A 17,465-nucleotide genomic window follows, 5' to 3' on the forward strand; every position below is an offset into this window, starting at 1 on the left:
TTATGGGGCAGTATAATGATACTTATATTTCTAAGTGCACAGTGTCATGTTGTGCTGTTGAAGACTGAGAATAGGGAAGTCTGCAGAGACAAGCTCTGGGGAGGCGGGGGTGTAAAATCTCACTATGTGTCTCTGCTACACGGAGACAAAATGGATGACAACAATTTGGTCAGCAGTCTGATGATGGCTGGTAACAACTCCAGCATTTCCTTACAATTGTTAAGGACATACTGGGAATTGTAGGTTCAAGCAATACAAATATATGGGGCTGAACTGACATTACAATTGATTGCTGTACGAAGGTTGGTGCTGTATGCCATTTACTCACTTTGGTTTTGGCTCTGAATTCATGTACTGATGTTGGTTCTGATGCTACATTCATGTACTGACGGTGGTTCTGATGCTACATTCATGTACTGACGGTGGTTCTGATGCTACATTCATGTACTGACGGTGGTTCTGATGCTGCATTCATGTTCTGATGTTGGTTCTGATGCTACATTCATGTACTGACGGTGGTTCTGATGCTACATTCATGTACTGACGGTGGTTCTGATGCTGCATTCATGTTCTGATGGTGGTTCTGATGCTGCATTCATGTATTGATGGTAGTTCTGATGTTGTACACCTGTGTGCATTCAGTGGTGGATGACCTCATGATTTTGCAGCTTATTCTGCAGCATTTCTTTAAAAATGGTGCTTGTATTTGCTACGTGGATGGGTTTCTGGTTGCATGTGGCTGTCCCAAGCTTGGAAGAAGAAGACAAGAAAAGCTGTATTGTCATACAGGTGAATATTCCATATTGTGTCTGAGTAAATCTGTCTAGAATAATTGGTTGGGTACTTTTAATTATGCATTTATAAAGCTCCCTTTAGCAGGATGTCTTAATTTAAATGGGCATTCCAATGGGTTATTCCATAAATGCTTTTGAGATGGCTTTCTACAGGGGTTTACAACATATCCTGTGCTCTGAATATTTCAAGAATATTAAACCTGCTAATCTTTGGAGGATACATTTTTTTCTATATTAACTTTCAAAGATCTGAGCCTTGGCTAGTAATTAATGGGAATCTGTCAGCAGTTCTATGTTATCTGGTGACAACATGATGTAGGGACAGAGACCCTGATTCCAGCAATGTATCACTTTGTAAACTATCAGTTTTCACTGCTGCAGAGCTTAGAATACTGAACTGTGTATAACCCCGCCCCCCCCACTGATTGGCAGCTTTCTGTGAATACACAGCTGCCAATCAGTGGTGAGGGGCGGGGTTATACACAGCAGTTGACTAGGAAACATGTGGCATCTAGTCCTGTAATGATTTCCTGCTGATAACATTTATTTTCTTAAATACACACATCCCAGTAAGTGACACATCTCTGTAATAGGGTCTCTGCCCCTCTACATCATGCTGCGATCAGATTGCATAGCAAAAACGTGATGGTAGACTCCCAGAGTCATAAGGTAATGCAAAATGTGAATGTAATTTTTTTTTCTTAATTTCTAAATGCATAGTACTTTTTTTGCTTAAAAAAAAAAGAAAAAAAAAATGCTATATAGTCCGGTGTAACTCCTGTAGATAGATGTGGTGCCGGCAGCAGAATCCTCGTAGGTGCTGTCATCATGCTCCATTTTCCCTTCTTTCATTGTTAGAGGTGGCAGCAGGTACGTTTCACAGCAGAGCAAGCTATTACAAAGATAGGAGAGGCCCCAGGACGGAATCTTGTAGGATGTGGAGTGAGGGAGGTGAAACCCACAGCAGAATCTGCAGAAGACGGGGGCAGTGTCTGTCTCACAGAGGAGAGAGACCTCTTGAATTTTACGTGGGTAAATCATCACTACATGAATGAAGCGGTGATAATACAGGACTAGATAGCAGGTGCATCCAGGACATGCACACCCCATAACCAGCATGTACAGTGGCACGTAAGTTTGTGCACGCCTGGTTAACCCCTTTACCCCCAAGGGTGGTTTGCACGTTAATGACCGGGCCAATTTCTACAATTCTGACCACTGTCCCTTTATGAGGTCATAACTCTGGAACGCTTCAACGGATCCTGGTGATTTTGACATTGTTTTCTCGTGACATATTGTACTTCATGATAGTGGTAAAATTTCTTTGATATTACCTGTGTTTATTTGTGAAAATAACGGAAATTTTGCAATTATCCAACTTTGAATTTTTATGCAATTAAATCAGAGATATGTCACACAAAATACTTAATAAGTAACATTTCCCACATGTCTACTTTACATCAGCACAATTTTGGAACCAAAATGTTTTTTTGTTAGGGAGTTATAAGGCTTAAAAGTTGACCAGCAATATCTCATTTTTACACCACTTTTTTAAGGACCACATCTCATTTGAAGTCATTTTGAGGGGTCTATTTGATAGAAAATACCCAAGTGTGACACCATTCTAAAAACTGCACCCCTCAAGGTGCTCAAAACCACATTCAAGAAGTTTATTAACCCTTCAGGTGTTTCACAGGAATTTTTGGAATGTTTAAATAAAAATGAACATTTAACTTTTTTTCACAAAAAATTTACTTCCGCTCCAATTTGTTTTATTTTACCAAGGGTAACCGGAGAAAATGGACCCCAAAAGTTGTTGTCCAATTTGTCCTGAGTACGCTGATACCCCATATGTGGGGGTAAACCACTGTTTGGGTGCATGGCAGAGCTCGGAAGGGAAGGAGCGCCATTTGACTTTTCAATGCAAAATTGACTGGAATTGAGATGGGACGCCATGTTGCGTTTGGAGAGCCCCTGATGTGCCTAAACATTGAAACCCCCCACAAGTTACACCATTTTGGAAAGTAGACCCCCTAAGGAACTTATCTAGAGGTGTGGTGAGCACTTTGACCCACCAAGGGCTTCACAGAAGTTTATAATGCAGAGCCGTAAAAATAAAACAAACATTTTTTCCCACAAAAATTATTTTTTAGCCCCCAGTTTTGTATTTTCCCAAGGGTAACAGGACAAATTGGACAACAGCTTTTAGGGTCCAATTTCTCCTGTTACCCTTGGGAAAATACAAAACTGGGGGCTAAAAAATAATTTTTGTGGGAAAAAATGTTTGTTTTATTTTTACGGCTCTGCATTATAAACTTCTGTGAAGCCCTTGGTGGGTCAAAGTGCTCACCACACCTCTAGATAAGTTCCTTAGGGGGTCTACTTTCCAAAATGGTGTAACTTGTGGGGGGTTTCCACTGTTTCGGCACATCAGGGGCTCTCCAAACGCGACATGGCGTCCAATCTCAATTCCAACCAATTCTGCATTGAAAAAGTAAAACAGTGCTCCTTCCCTTCCGAGCTCTCCCATGCGCCCAAACAGGGGTTTACCCCAACATATGGGGTATCAGCGTACTCAGGACAAATTGGACAACAGCTTTTAGGGTCCAATTTCTCCTGAGTACGCCGATACCCCATATGTTGGGGTAAACCCCTGTTTGGGCGCATGGGAGAGCTCGGAAGGGAAGGAGCACTGTTTTACTTTTTCAATGCAGAATTGGTTGGAATTGAGATTGGACGCCATGTCGCGTTTGGAGAGCCCCTGATGTGCCGAAACAGTGGAAACCCCCAATTATAACTGAAACCCTAATCCAAACACACACCGAACCCTAATCCCAATGGTAACCCTAACCTCACCTCTAACCCTGACACACCCCTAACCCTAATCCCAACCCTATTCCCAACCGTAAATGTAATCCAAACCCTAACTTTAGCCCCAACCCTAACTGTAGCCTTAACCCTAGCCCTAATGGGAAAATGGAAATAAATACATTTTTTTAATTTTTCCCTAACTAAGGGGGTGATGAAGGGGGGTTTGATTTACTTTTATAGCGAGTTTTTTAGCGGATTTTTATGATTGGCAGCCGTCACACACTGAAAGACGCTTTTTATTGCAAAAAATATTTTTTGCGTTACCGCATTTTGAGAGCTATAATTTTTCCATATTTGAATCCACAGAGTCATGTGAGGTCTTTTTTTTTGCGGGACGAGTTGACGTTTTTATTGGTAACATTTTCGGGCACGTGACATTTTTTGATCGCTTTTTATTCTGATTTTTGTGAGGCAGAATGATCAAAAACCAGCTATTCATGAATTTCTTTCGGGGGAGGCGTTTATACCGTTCCGCGTTTGGTAAAATTGATAAAGCAGTTTTATTCTTTGGGTCAGTACGATTACAGCGATACCTCATTTATATCATTTTTTTATGTTTTGGCGCTTTTATGCAATAAAAACTATTTTATAGAAAAAAATAATTATTTTGGCATCACTTTATTCTCAGGACCATAACTTTTTTTATTTTTGCTGATGATGCTGTATGACGGCTCGTTTTTTGCGGGACAAGATGACGCTTTCAGCGGTACCATGGTTATTTATATCCGTCTTTTTGATCGCGTGTTATTCCACTTTTTGTTCGGCGGTATGATAATAAAGCGTTGTTTTTTGCCTCGTGTTTTTTTTTTTTGTTATGATGTTTACTGAAGGTGTTAACTAGTGGGGCAGTTTTATAGGTTAGGTCGTTACGGACGCGGTGATACTAAATGTGTACTTTTGTTTTTTTTATTTGGATAAAGAAATGTATTTATGGGAATAATGTATTTTTTTTCTCTTTATCTCGGAATTATTTTTTTTTTTTACACGTGGAAATTTATTTTTTTACTTTGTCCCAGGGGGGACATCACAGATCGCTGATCTGACAGTTTGCACAGCACTCTGTCAGATCAGTGATTTGACTTACAGTGCTGCAGGCTTACCAAGCGCCTGATCTGAGCAGGCACTTGGTAAGCCACCTCCCTCCCTGCAGAACCCAGATGCCGCGGCCATTTTGGATCCGGGCCTGCAACGAGGAAGGAGGTAGGAGACCCTTGGAGCAACACGATCACATCGCGTTGCTGCGGGGGGCTCAGGGAAGCCCGCAGGGAGCCCCCTCCCTGCGCGATGCTTCCCTATACCACCGGCACGCTGCGATCATGTTTGATCGCGGTGTGTCGGGGGTCAATGTGCCGGGGGGCGGTCTGTGACCGCTCCCGGCACATAGTGCCGGATGTCAGCTGCGATAGGCAGCTGACACCCAGCCGCGATCGGCTGCGCTCCCCTCGTGAGCGCGGCCGATCGCGTATGACGTACTATCCAGTCCGTGGTCATACGGGCCCACCCCACCTCGACGGGATAGTACGTCATATGTCAGAAAGGGGTTAAAATTACTGTTATTGTGACCAGTTCAGCAAGTTGAAGGTTAAATTATCTCTATAAGGCCTAAAGTTAAAGATGACATTTCCTTTGTATTTTAGGCAAAACAAGTAGTTTTAAAAATTACAAAAAGGAAAATGGGTGATAGCTAGTGATGAGCGAGTGTACTCGTTCCTCGTGTTTTCCCGAGCACGCTTGGGTGGTCTCAGAGTATTTGTTAGTGTTCGGAGATTTAGTTTTCATCGCGGCAGCTGAATGATTTACAGCTACTAGCCAGGCTGAGTACATATGGGGGGTTGCCTGGTTGCTAGGGAATTCCCACATGTAATCAAGCAGGCTAGTAGCTGTAAATCATTCAGTTGAGGCGATGAAAACTAAATTTCCGAACACAAACAAATACTCGGAGACCACCTGAGCGTGCTTGGGAAAACCTGAGCAACGAGTATTCTCGCTGATCACTAGTGATAGCAAGAGAATGGGCACCCAAGTCAAATGGAAACCAGTCTTAAATTAGGTATTTGATTAAATATTACCTTTTTAGGTAAGACCACGTGCAGCTGGATTCCACTCAGTCGGGGCTACTTGTTTGTCTGAAAACGTTATTTAGAAATTGGGAATAATGTAAAAAGTTCACTTTCACTTGAAGTGGTAAGTTTTTTTTACTCTGGTTTGGAATTACTGCAGATTTCAGCCTGCTAGATTAAGTAGTCTATGAAATCAGCAAAATAAATTGACATGTGGTTTTGAAAATACTCAATGGTCCCTTTCTGTGCAAAAAAAAGAGAAATAAAACTTTTGAAAACCTTCATCTGCATGAATGCCCTACTATTGTATTCTGCAGATTTTACCTGGTCAAATCCGCTGGGTATCAGTGTTTTTGCTTGTCCCTCATACGCATTGGTGTAAAGTTGCCCAAACCAGCTTCTTTCGGCAGGGTTCACCAACCATCTAATTTGTATGACGACTCACAAGTGTCCCCTAGCAGATTTGGTCATGAGGGAGAGGAGGGTCGGGCTTTTTGTATATGAATGCTGATCCTTTTACTCTTCCTAAAGATAAGCCGTCACCACAGGTTTCTAGTTGTTATGTTGTGCATATTAAAGCCTGCTGAACCCTTTGGGATTAGTTGACCATTTCATGTGTATGGAGGCCTCCGGACTCTTCAGGCGGGTCGGATCTATTGGTTTCTGTGGACGACAATTCACCTCTGGCATAAACTTTCTCCTCTCTACCCATTGAAAACACATGAGCGTTCTGATGAGCTTCCATATGTATGATGAAGTTGGGAGAGATGGCTGCTGATGTGGAAACCTCATTCCGCTGATAATCAAAGGCCTTTTCCAAACATCCTTATTTCACAGTTCCACTATGGACTGTGATGCAAGGATCAGCTCCAGGTCGCCTGCCCTGAACTCAACAACCTCTGTCCTAATACGATTCTGTTTAATTCAGGGCAGGTGACTCCTGGTGGGTTCATGTATTCAGTTTGCAGTGTTTAATGAAGTACGGATCTCCAAATACTACTGTTATGAAACATTCAGAGCGGTCTTAATAATGGTTTTATTTTGTCCCAGTGCATTAGCTTTGTTTCATGTGCACATTATTTTTTTTGTTAATTGCGTTGTTGATGAATATTTTCCTGGAATAAAAAATTCAAAACACTTTCATTATTGTCCTTATTCGCCATGGTTTCATTTTGGCTCGTCTAGGTGACCAGTTTGTGAATGACCATTATATTTACAGAACAAGCCTTATATTAATGCGCACTTTTGGGCTTTCTGCATTTTTGTTTTTTTAAATAACCACTAATTCATTCCAGTGAAAAGTGAGAATTTTTGATAAATGCGTAATAGTTATAACAACTTAAGTACTGCAATTGTCCATCATGCTACTACACATCTAGTAGCGGAGATCAAATGGATAGTAATATTAAATAAATAATTTGCGGTTATAGGTTTCTTTAAAAACGAAAAGGCAAAATGTACATTATACAGCAAGCTGTTCCAAAAAAACAGCTCGAAATGCTAATGTCTGGAAAAAGTCTCTATTTTATACAGCACAGAGCGGGTGCCGCTTGGTTTCAAGAAGATGATGATGGTTGTGGTTCTAATTTCCGGGACAAGGCTGTTAAGATCTGGCTGAATTTTTGGTATCTTTCAGCCTGGTTGACTTGGGCTCCTTTGCTTCCCCATAAAAGTCTCATTTGAAATTCTGTCTTGAAGACTTCGCTCATTTCTTCATCTGGCTTAAATCCTAAAATGGAAAAGAACGGAACAAATTATTTTTTGTTTTTAAATTCTTAATAAGCTAAAAGCGCTCACGGGTTGTTTCATATAAACTGGTTCTAATGACTTGCATTGTTCATCATCATGATCATATTGTAGTTTTAAGGTTATACGCACACAACTTTGTCAAAAATGATGTGTTTTCTAGTAGAAAACCTAAAGGACAAGTGTTTCCTGAAGGAAAGTTTTAGGGTTTCTTGAAGCTGTTCCTTATTTATTCCTTTTGGACAGTGCCTAGTTTGGCGCAGATTCTATCAGGAGCAAATTCAAAGGAGTGACATGCCTTTTTTTTTCCACCTTGTGGTTTTTTGAAATGCAAAAGAAGAAAAAAGAAAGTGCTTGAGACACTGAACATTGGAACAACAAAATGGTTTAGAATAGAAATGACGAAGAAGAATGTTTCCAGGGTTTTGGAGTGTGCACATCCCATTAGCTTTTCAGAGGAAAAGGAAAGACGTGTTCCGATTGTCTTTATTGGGCAAACTGGCCACATTTAAATGGGGAAAAAATATTGTGCTTCATCCATAAAATCTTTTGTAATAGTCTATGGCTTTTGGTACACTATCAATTGATGATTAAACAAATATTTTATGATTTCTAGTTATAATTTTTATTTTACATAGCAGTATAGAAACCAGATCCTGATCCTTCCAGGTCACAGAGTTGTCAGTCTACTAATGCCCATGGCACTGAATTCACCTCTATGATTGGTTGGAAGGCATATTAAATTGTTTTTGTGCTGCTGTATACAAAAAAGTGTAGATTTTGGCACTTAACGCAACTTTCTTTTTGTTCAAATATATAAAGTTTCTTAACGAATAGCCAGGATATAATAACCAGCATGCCTCTAAATGTGAGCTCAGGTCTTTGATGAGGATAAACCTTCCTTACCTTCCAAGAGCCGTTCTGCATTGCTTTGATACAAAGCTGCATTCTGGGCAATTATCCGTGCCGATTCCAGATGACTAAACATTATTTCACATCCTCTGTCATGGTTCTCCCACCAGTCCATTCCTTCAAATATGGCAGACTGGCGCTCCAGCAACAGTATTACAGGCAGGACTAGCGGGATTGTCATATTTCCCTGTGTGCCGAGTAACGTACCTGTAATAGATATATATTATTGGCACAGTTGTCTGCATTTGGGACAGAAGTCGGACACATTCATACGTTGTGAAGGGCTGGAGAGGGCTTTGTATGGAAAAGGGCGTTAATGAACTTTACAGGTTGTGGATATTCTAGATGAAGAGCTCTGTTCTGGTGACAAGAGTAGTAGAGGTCTGAGTAAAGAGCTTGTTCAGATCATGTGTAACGTGTACATGGCCATTGGCCTTCTAATACTGCCCCGTTACAGGGAAAATATGTGGAAGGCATGAGCTGCTGGTGGAATCTGACTGTAGGCATAGATTGCCTTGCGCAGGCGTGTACTACGGAGGACATAGAATGAACTTCAATCCAATATTGCAGCCAGCGGGTAAGGAAAGGGTGAATCAAACACCCGAAAACTCCACCCATATGACCGAAAACCGGTCCCACCAAATTCAGGTGACAGGTTCCCTTTAAGGGTGTGTTGGGATTAGGTTTGGGGTTGGAATTATGGTTACGGGGTGTGTTGGGGTTATGGTTAGTGTTTAAGTTAGAATTGAGGGGTTTCCACTGTTTAGGCACATCAGGGTTCCCAAACGAGACAAGGCGCCACCATTGATTCCAAGTAATCTTGCATTCAAAAAGTCAAATGGTGCTCCCTCCCTTCCGAGCCCTGACGTGCGCCCAAACAGTGGTTTACCTAAACATATGGGGTATCAGCGTACTCAGGAAAAATTGCACAACAACTTTGGGGGTCTAATTTCTCTTGTTACCCTTGGGGAAAATAAAAAATTGGGGGCTAAAAATGTATTTTTGTGGGGAAAAATGATTTTTTATTTTCACGGCTCTGTTATAAAATTCTGTGAAGCACTTGGGGGTTGAAAGTGCTCACCACACATCTAGATAAGTTCCTTTGGGGGTATAGTTTCCAAAATGGGGTCACTTCTGGGGGGGTTATACTGTTTAGGCACATCAGTGGCTCTGCAAACATAACATGCCGCCCGCAGACCATTCCATCAAAGTCTGCATTCCAAAACGTCACTACTTCCCTTCTGAGCCCCGATGTGTGCCCAAATAGTGGTTTGCCCCCACATATGGGGTACCAACGTACTCAGGACAAACTGGACAACAACTTTTGGGGTCCAATTTCTCCTGTTACTCTTGTGAATATAAAAAATTGCGGACTAAAAAAGAGAAAGTGGACCCCAAAAGTTATTGTCCAATTTGTCCTGAGTACGCTGAAACCCCATATGTGTGGGGGGAACCACTGTTTGGGCGCATGGCAGGGCTTGGAAGGGAAGGAGCGCCATTTGACTTTTTGAATGAAAAATTGGCTCCACTCTTTAGCGGACACCATGTTGCGTTTGGAGAGCCCCCGTGTGCCTAAAAATTAGAGCTCCCCCACAAGTGACCCCATTTTGGAAACTAGACGCCCCAAGGAACTTATCTAGATGCATAGTGAGCACTTTAAACCCTCAGGTGCTTCACAAATTGATCCGTAATAATGAAAAAGTACTTTTTTTTCACAAAAAAATTCTTTTAGCCTCAATTTTTTCATTTTCACATGGGCAACAGGATAAAATGGATCCTAAAATGTGTTGGGCAATTTCTCCTGAGTACACCGATACCTCACATGTGGGGGTAAACCACTGTTTGGGCACATGGTAAGGCTCGGAAGGGAAGGAGCGCCATTTGACTTTTTGAATGAAAAATTATCTCCATCGTTAGCGGACACCATGTCGCGTGTGGAGAGCCCCTGTGTGCCTAAACATTGCAGATCCCCCACAAATGACCCCATTTTGGAAACTAGACCCCCAAAGGAACTAATCTAGATGTGTGGTGAGCACTTTGAACCCCGAAGTGCTTCACAGAAGTTTATAACGCAGAGCCATGAAAATAAAAAATGTCTTTTCTCAAAAATGATTTTTTTAGCCCGCAATTTTTTATTTTCCCAAGGGTAACAGGATAAATTTGACCCCAAAAGTTGTTGTCCAGTTTCTCCTGAGTACGCTGATACCCCCATGTGTGTGGGTATCCACTGTTTGGGCACACGTCGGGGTTTGGAAGGGAAGTAGTGATGTTTTGAAATGCAGACTTTGATGGAATGCTCTGCGGGTGTCACATTGCATTTGTAGAGCCCCTGATGTGCCTAAACAGTACAAACTCCCCACAAGTGACCCCATTTTGGAAACTAGACCCCCCAAAGGAACTAATCTAGATGTGTGGTGAGCACTTTGAACCCCAAAGTGCTTCACAGACGTTTACAACGCAGAGCCGTGAAAATAAAAAATAATTTTTCTTTCCTCCAAAATGATGTTTTAGCAAGCAATTTTTTACTTTCACAAGGGTAACAGGAGAAATTGGACCCCATTAATTGTTGCGCAGTTTGTCCTGAGTATGCTGGTACCCCATATGTGGGGGTAAACCACTGTTTGGGCACACGTCGGGGCTCGGAAGTGAGAGAGCACCATTTGACTTTTTGAATACAAGATTGGCTGGAATCAATGGTGGCGCCATGTTGCGTTTGGAGACCCCTGATGTGCTTAAACAGTGGAAACCCCTCAATTCTACCTCCAACACTAACCCCAACTGTAGCCATAACCCTAATCACAGCCCTAACCACAACCCTAATTCCAATACTAACCCTAAGGCTATGTGCCCACGTTGCGGATTCGGGTGAGATTTTTCAGCACCGTTTTTTTAAAATCTGTGGGTAAAAGGCACTGCATTTTACCTGTGGATTTCCAGTGTTTTTGTGCGGATTTCACCTGCGGATTCCTATTGAGGAACAGGTGTAAAACGCTGCGGAATCCGCACAAAGAATTGACATGCTGCGGAAAAATACAACGCAGCGTTTCCGCGTGGTATTTTCTGCACCATGGGCACAGCGGATTTGGTTTTCCATATGTTTACTTGGTACTGTAAACCTGATGGAACACTGCTACGAATCCGCAGCGGCCAATCTGCTGCGGATCCGCAGCCAAATCTGCTGCAAATCCGCACCGTGTGCACATAGCCTAATTCTAAAGGTATGTGCACACACTGCGGAAAACGCTGCAGATCCGCAGCAGTTTCCCATGAGTTTACAGTTCAATGTAAACCTATGGGAAACAAATCGCTGTACACATGCTGCAGAAAAACTGCACGGAAACGCAGGGGTTTACATTCCGCAGCATGTCACTTCTTTCTGCGGATTCCGCAGTGGTTTTACAACTGCTCCAGTAGTAAAATGCAGTTGTAAAACCGCAGCGAAATGCGCAGAAAAACCGCGATAAATCTGCAGCGGTTAAGCACTGCGGATTTATCAAATCCGCTGCGGAAAAATCCACAGAGGACCAGAATATGTGTGCACATACCGAAACCCTAGCCCTAACCCTAGTTCTTACCCCAACCTTAGTGGAAGGGAAAAAAAAAATATCTTTATTATTGTACCTACCTACCTATGGGTGTGACAAGGGGGCGGGAGCTGTGTACCGGACTGATCGGAGGACTGGGGGGGGGGGGAGCGGTGGGGTGGAGGTGGTGCAGACCAGTGTTTCCAGCCATGGCCGATGATATTGCAGCATCGGCCATGGCTGGATTGTAATATTTCACCAGTTTTAATAGGTGAAATATTACAAATCTCTCTGATTGGCTGTTGAAAGTGAAACTGCCAATCAGAGCGATCGTAGCCAATCGTAGCCACGGGGGGGGGGAATGAAGCCACCCCCCCTGGGCTGTATTACCACTCCCCCTGTCCCTGCAGATCGGGTGAAATGGGAGTTAACCCTTTCACCCTATCTGCAGGAACGCGATCATTCTGTGACACAGCATATGCGTCACAGGTCGGATTGGCACCGACTTTCATGACACATACGCTGTGTCAAAGGTCGGGAAGGGGTTAAGGTCAAAATAGGCTGGGTCATGAAGGGGTTAATGCATTTATAATAAGTCTGGCTAGTTTTATCTAACGCACAAGGGTAGTGGACTGCTTTCATGTTTATACATGTGATGTTGGGAGTCAGATCCTCAGTGGGATCGTCTGTGATACAATCGTCTATAATAAGAATGCCCAAGCTCCCTTCTTAGAATATGCATCAGAGGGTGTAGAAGTTCTAAACATGGAGCGTTCTTTTTCAGGCTGTGTGCACACGTTGCGGTTTTTTCATGGTTTTTCCCGATAAAAACGCTATAAAACCGCATACAATAAGCATCCCATAATTTAGAATGAATTCTGCATGTTTTGTGCACATGATGCGGTTTTTTCCACGAAAAAAACACATCGCGGTAAAAACCGCAGCATGTTCATTAATTTTGCGGGTTTTTTTTGCGGATTTCCTACAACAAAATGCACTGGGAAGTGTCCGGAAAAAACCGCGGCAAAACCGCATGCAGATTTCTTGCGGATTATGTCATGTTTTTCTCAGGAATTTTCTGCGAGAAATCCTGAACGTGTGCACATAGCCTCAGCGTTCTAAAAAACCCTTTTTTTTTTCCCTGAAACTAAAATGTAGATTTCCTAGTCCTGTTTTTAAAAAAATTGAGTTTTTTCTATTTTTTTGCCCCCTTTCAGCCAACGCATAAATGCCCTACATGTAGTACTTTCCATTTTTGCAATAAAGATTTTAAAGTAACACCAGGCCTCGTAAAAACAACAAAAAGTGTGCAATCACCTTTAAATCTGTTTTTAGGAGTTAAAAAACAAACATGGCTTTCTTTCAGTCATTTCTGGTATAGCAGCTCCGCTCCATTGAAGTGACTGGGTCCAGACTGCTGTTAGGCTATGTGCACACGTTGCAGATTATTTGCGGTTTTCTGCGCTATAAAAATGCTATAATACCGCAAATAATCTGCATACATTAAGCATCCTATCATTTTTAATGAAATCCGCAATTTCTGTGCACATGATGTGCGTTTTTCCGCATGAAAAACGCATTGCGGAAAAATAATGAACCTGCTCATTAGTTTTGCGGGTTTTTCCGCGGTTTTCCCACTGTCTAATGCATTGGGAAATGTCCGGAAAAAAACGCGTCAAAAACGCATGCGGATTTCATGCGGAAATCTCCCAGAAATGTCCGGATTTTCACAGGAATTTTCTGCATGAATTCCTGAACGTGTGCACATAGCCTAACAGTCACAAGGCAGCAATGTTTTTATACTGTGGCACAGTGTCGCCCCCTGCAGGAGTACTGCAGCAGTGCATGTCTGACTTACCTGCTCCTTCATACAAAGCTTTATTAAATGGCTTCAACTGCTTTTCATAAGTGATTGCTGTCTGTGTGTATTGATGCCTCAGAATTGTCCACGTATGTTCCAGCCTTGCAATCTGATCGAAAGAAACCAAATATCAGGTCAGTGATATTTTAGACTTTACCGCAAAGCAACCACTCCAAGGGCGTTAATCTTCTTTACATGCCTTTCATCTGACAATTGCTTGAAATAAATACACAGAGATGGAAAAGATCACTGAAAATCAGAGTCTAAAACAAATGTAACTTGTGTGACTATATCCTGTACCAACAGAAATTAACCAAAAAGAAAATGACTACCAAAGAAATTCTAGTGCTGTTTTCTATCCTGTTCCTGAGATTTTATCTCCTTTGTCCTAGCACGTAAAAATATATACGATTACACAATCTGAAGATGAGTGTGAAACTTCATTAATGGTATTTTATTAGGTGTTATGGACTGTACGTCACCTGAGGCATGTCCAGGGCTTTCATGATGGAAGTGAAGGCAAAGTAATCTCCCAAATCCTTCAGTTCTACCGCAAGTTGAATGATCTTGTTCAGTGTTACAACTCTTTCGTCTAAATTACCCGTACATCCCAAAATATCCACTGCGATTCCTATGGCCATAGTTGTGTGCCTGCAATAACAATGTATTTATTAATGGATCATAATAGAGCTGGCAGAATGTAAGTTGGTTGCATCGTCATTTCTCAGCTTTCACACTCGAAGTAATTTATCACGTGGCCACATATTTTCTAATCATTTTTTCATGGATCTTAATTTTCATACTATACCAAAGTAGAAAAAAATGGCTGTTCAAACCAAGCATCGGTGTTCATTGCACCCTTGGCATGCCTGAAAAGTTCAGTTGCTCCTATCTGTTCTCCACCCTCTTCTTCCTCGATTTGAGAGCTCTGGCTTTAAAGGAGCCAATCAGAAAACAAATAGGTAGGAAAATACTGAACCGCTCGGTCACACCAAGGGGGCACGGTGCTCCTGTGCTTGGTCTGAAAAGTCATTTTGTACTGAAAAACTTAATTTACGGTGCAGGTAGATTTTGGACATGCACATTTCAGTAGCAGCCACACTACAACAAACGTGCGCAGTCGGGGAGTTACGCTGGGCAAATAGCAAAGAAGACGACTAACAGGTGAGATATTGAATCATTAAAGAGGTTGTCCACTACTTTTACATATGGGTTATCCTTAGGATAGGTCATAAATTTCTGTTCAGCTCTTATCGCCGGCCACTGGACGCAAGTCCTCCCTTGTGGAGCTGGCGGTCTTCTGATAATGGCTGCCGCAGGGAACTGCTGATCCTATTGATCCGATGGGTGGTAGATGTGCAGTACAAAGCTGCGGTCACTATCAGAAGACCGCCAGCTCCACAATAACAGCTGATGGGTGTCGGTCCCCGGCCAATCAGACATTGATGACTTATCCAAAGGATAGGTCATCAATGTAAAAGTAGTGGGTAACCTCATTAAAAATAAGTCCGTCTCCAGTAGAACATCTACTATGATGCATGAGAATAGATGCACACATCACTATAAAGTATTGACCTTAAGGTTTATGTTCAAAGTTTTGTCAGGTTTTCAAAAACTAAGGGAAAAAAATGCTGCTTTTGGAAGAGATTTTCTTTTCCTGACGGGTATGTACACTTTTTTTTATAGAACTTTTTGGAGTGGGAACTCTTCAAATCCTCAAAAAAAGTAAAAGTCCTCAAAAGCTTCTGTTTAGTTTCCACTCCAAAACACATCAAATAGACTCCGTGTACACACATTAAGAGCTGTTTCCTGGAACATTTTCCCTTTTAGAAAAAGACTGATTACTTGGTGGAATCTTATAGACCCTTTTATCAATGGAGTCCGTCAGGCGCAGAAGAAGTTATGCGTTGTATCCATCACCCTCTTGTGACTTTTGTTATAAATGGAAGCAACAATGCAGCTGTGAAGAGAGCTGAAAGAATGGCTGCCACCACAAAATGCGGACCTCCCCCTGGCAACACAACAAAGGCATTGTCTCTGAAGGAACAGGTGCTTCTACTTCTCAGACTATGCCAATATCGTCATAGCTATAGCAGAGGATGTTTACCTTTCGATTAGATCTAGGCGCAGTTGGTGGCCATACGGTAGAGTAATCATCTCCAGTCCACAGCCCACTCCCATCATCTTTTCCATCTCTGATGAGACGTCAAGTATCCTAGTAACCTAAAAGGCGCAAAGGTTCATACGTCTGTATTCAGGAAGCTAATTTTTCAAATTTTAGAAAATATATTGGAGGTTCTCATGGACACTGAAATGCGTATAAAAGCGACTATGCCATTACAGCTGAACCTTGGCCTTATTTCTAAACCAGCACAAGTAATGGTGCGGTGGCAGAAGAAGATGGTTAAAATACGATTGCTTGAATTTACAGGCCCGAAATGTGTTACCCAGAAATTCTAACGACTACTTTCTCCTGTTTTGGCGCAGTTATCTTGGAGGCCAAATGTGACTAAAATCACTACATACAGTCATGGCCAAAAGTATTCACACCCCTGCAATTCTGTCAGATAATACTCATTTTCTTACTGAAAATGATTGCAAACACAAATTCTTTGGTATTATTATCTTCATTTAATTTGTCTTAAATGAAAAAACACAAAAGAGAATGAAACCAAAAGCAAAACATTGATCATTTCACACAAAACTCTAAAAATGGGCCAGACAAAAGTATTGGCACCCTCAGCCTAATACTTGGTTGCACAACCTTTAGCCAAAATAACTGCAACCAACCGCTTCCGGTAACCATCAATGAGTTTCTTACAATGCTCTGCTGGAATTTTAGACCATTCTTCTTTGGCAAACTGCTCCAGGTTCCTGATATTTGTAGGGTGCCTTCTCCAAACTGCCATTTTTAGATCTCTCCACAGGTGTTCTATGGGATTCAGGTCTGGACTCATTGCTGGCCACCTTAGAAGTCTCCAGTGCTTTCTCTCAAACCATTTTCTAGTGCTTTTTGAAGTGTGTTTTGGGTCATTGTCCTGCTGGAAGACCCATGACCTCTGAGGGAACCCCAACTTTTTTCCCCTGTAAACTCTATGTTGATGCCTTTGCCCAAAAAGCTCTACTTTTGTCTCATCTGACCAGATAACATTCTTCCAAAACGTTTTAGGCCTTTTCAGGTAAGTTTTGGCAAACTCCAGCCTGGCTTTTTTATGTCTCGGGGTAAGAAGTGGGGTCTTCCTGAGTCTCCTACCTTACAGTCCCTTTTCATTCAGATGCCGACGGATAATACGGGTTGACACTGTTGTACCCTTGGACTGCAGGACAGCTTGAACTTGTTTGGATGTTAGTCGAGGTTCTTTATCCAACATCCGCACAATCTTGCGTTGAAATCTCTTGTCAATTTTTCTTTTCCGTCAACATCTAGGGAGGTTAGCCACAGTGCCATGGGCTTTTAACTTCTTGATGACACTGCGCACGGTAGAAACAGGAACATTCAGGTCTTTGGAGATGGACTTGCAGCCTTGAGATTGCTCATGCTTCCTCACAATTTGGTTTCTCAATTCCTCAGACAGTTCTTTGGTCTTCTTTCTTTTCTCCATGCTCAATGTGGTACACACAGGACAGAGGTTGAGTCAACTTTAATCCATGTCAACTGGCTGCAAGTGTGATTTAGTTATGGTCAACACCTGTTAGG

At 42.1% G+C, this 17,465-nt stretch overlaps 1 protein-coding gene across 2 annotated transcripts in view; it reads right to left on the reverse strand.

Annotated features, from left to right (window-relative positions):
- Positions 1-6,737: 6,737 nt before the first annotated feature.
- Positions 6,738-17,465, reverse strand: part of BCAR3 (BCAR3 adaptor protein, NSP family member) — a 115,022-nt gene continuing 104,294 nt past the window's right edge. For both annotated transcript variants that reach the window (XM_069737627.1, XM_069737628.1), the window contains 5 exons: positions 15,876-15,991; positions 14,251-14,419; positions 13,766-13,877; positions 8,378-8,590; positions 6,738-7,454 (listed from right to left, as the gene is read on the reverse strand). In XM_069737627.1, the coding sequence (XP_069593728.1) occupies positions 7,282-7,454; positions 8,378-8,590; positions 13,766-13,877; positions 14,251-14,419; positions 15,876-15,991 (783 nt within the window). In that variant the 3' untranslated portion in view covers positions 6,738-7,281. The remainder of the gene's footprint in view (positions 7,455-8,377; positions 8,591-13,765; positions 13,878-14,250; positions 14,420-15,875; positions 15,992-17,465) is intronic.

Source organism: Ranitomeya imitator, chromosome 8 (assembly GCF_032444005.1).
Source record: "Ranitomeya imitator isolate aRanImi1 chromosome 8, aRanImi1.pri, whole genome shotgun sequence".
Classification (NCBI taxonomy): Eukaryota; Metazoa; Chordata; class Amphibia; order Anura; family Dendrobatidae; genus Ranitomeya; species Ranitomeya imitator.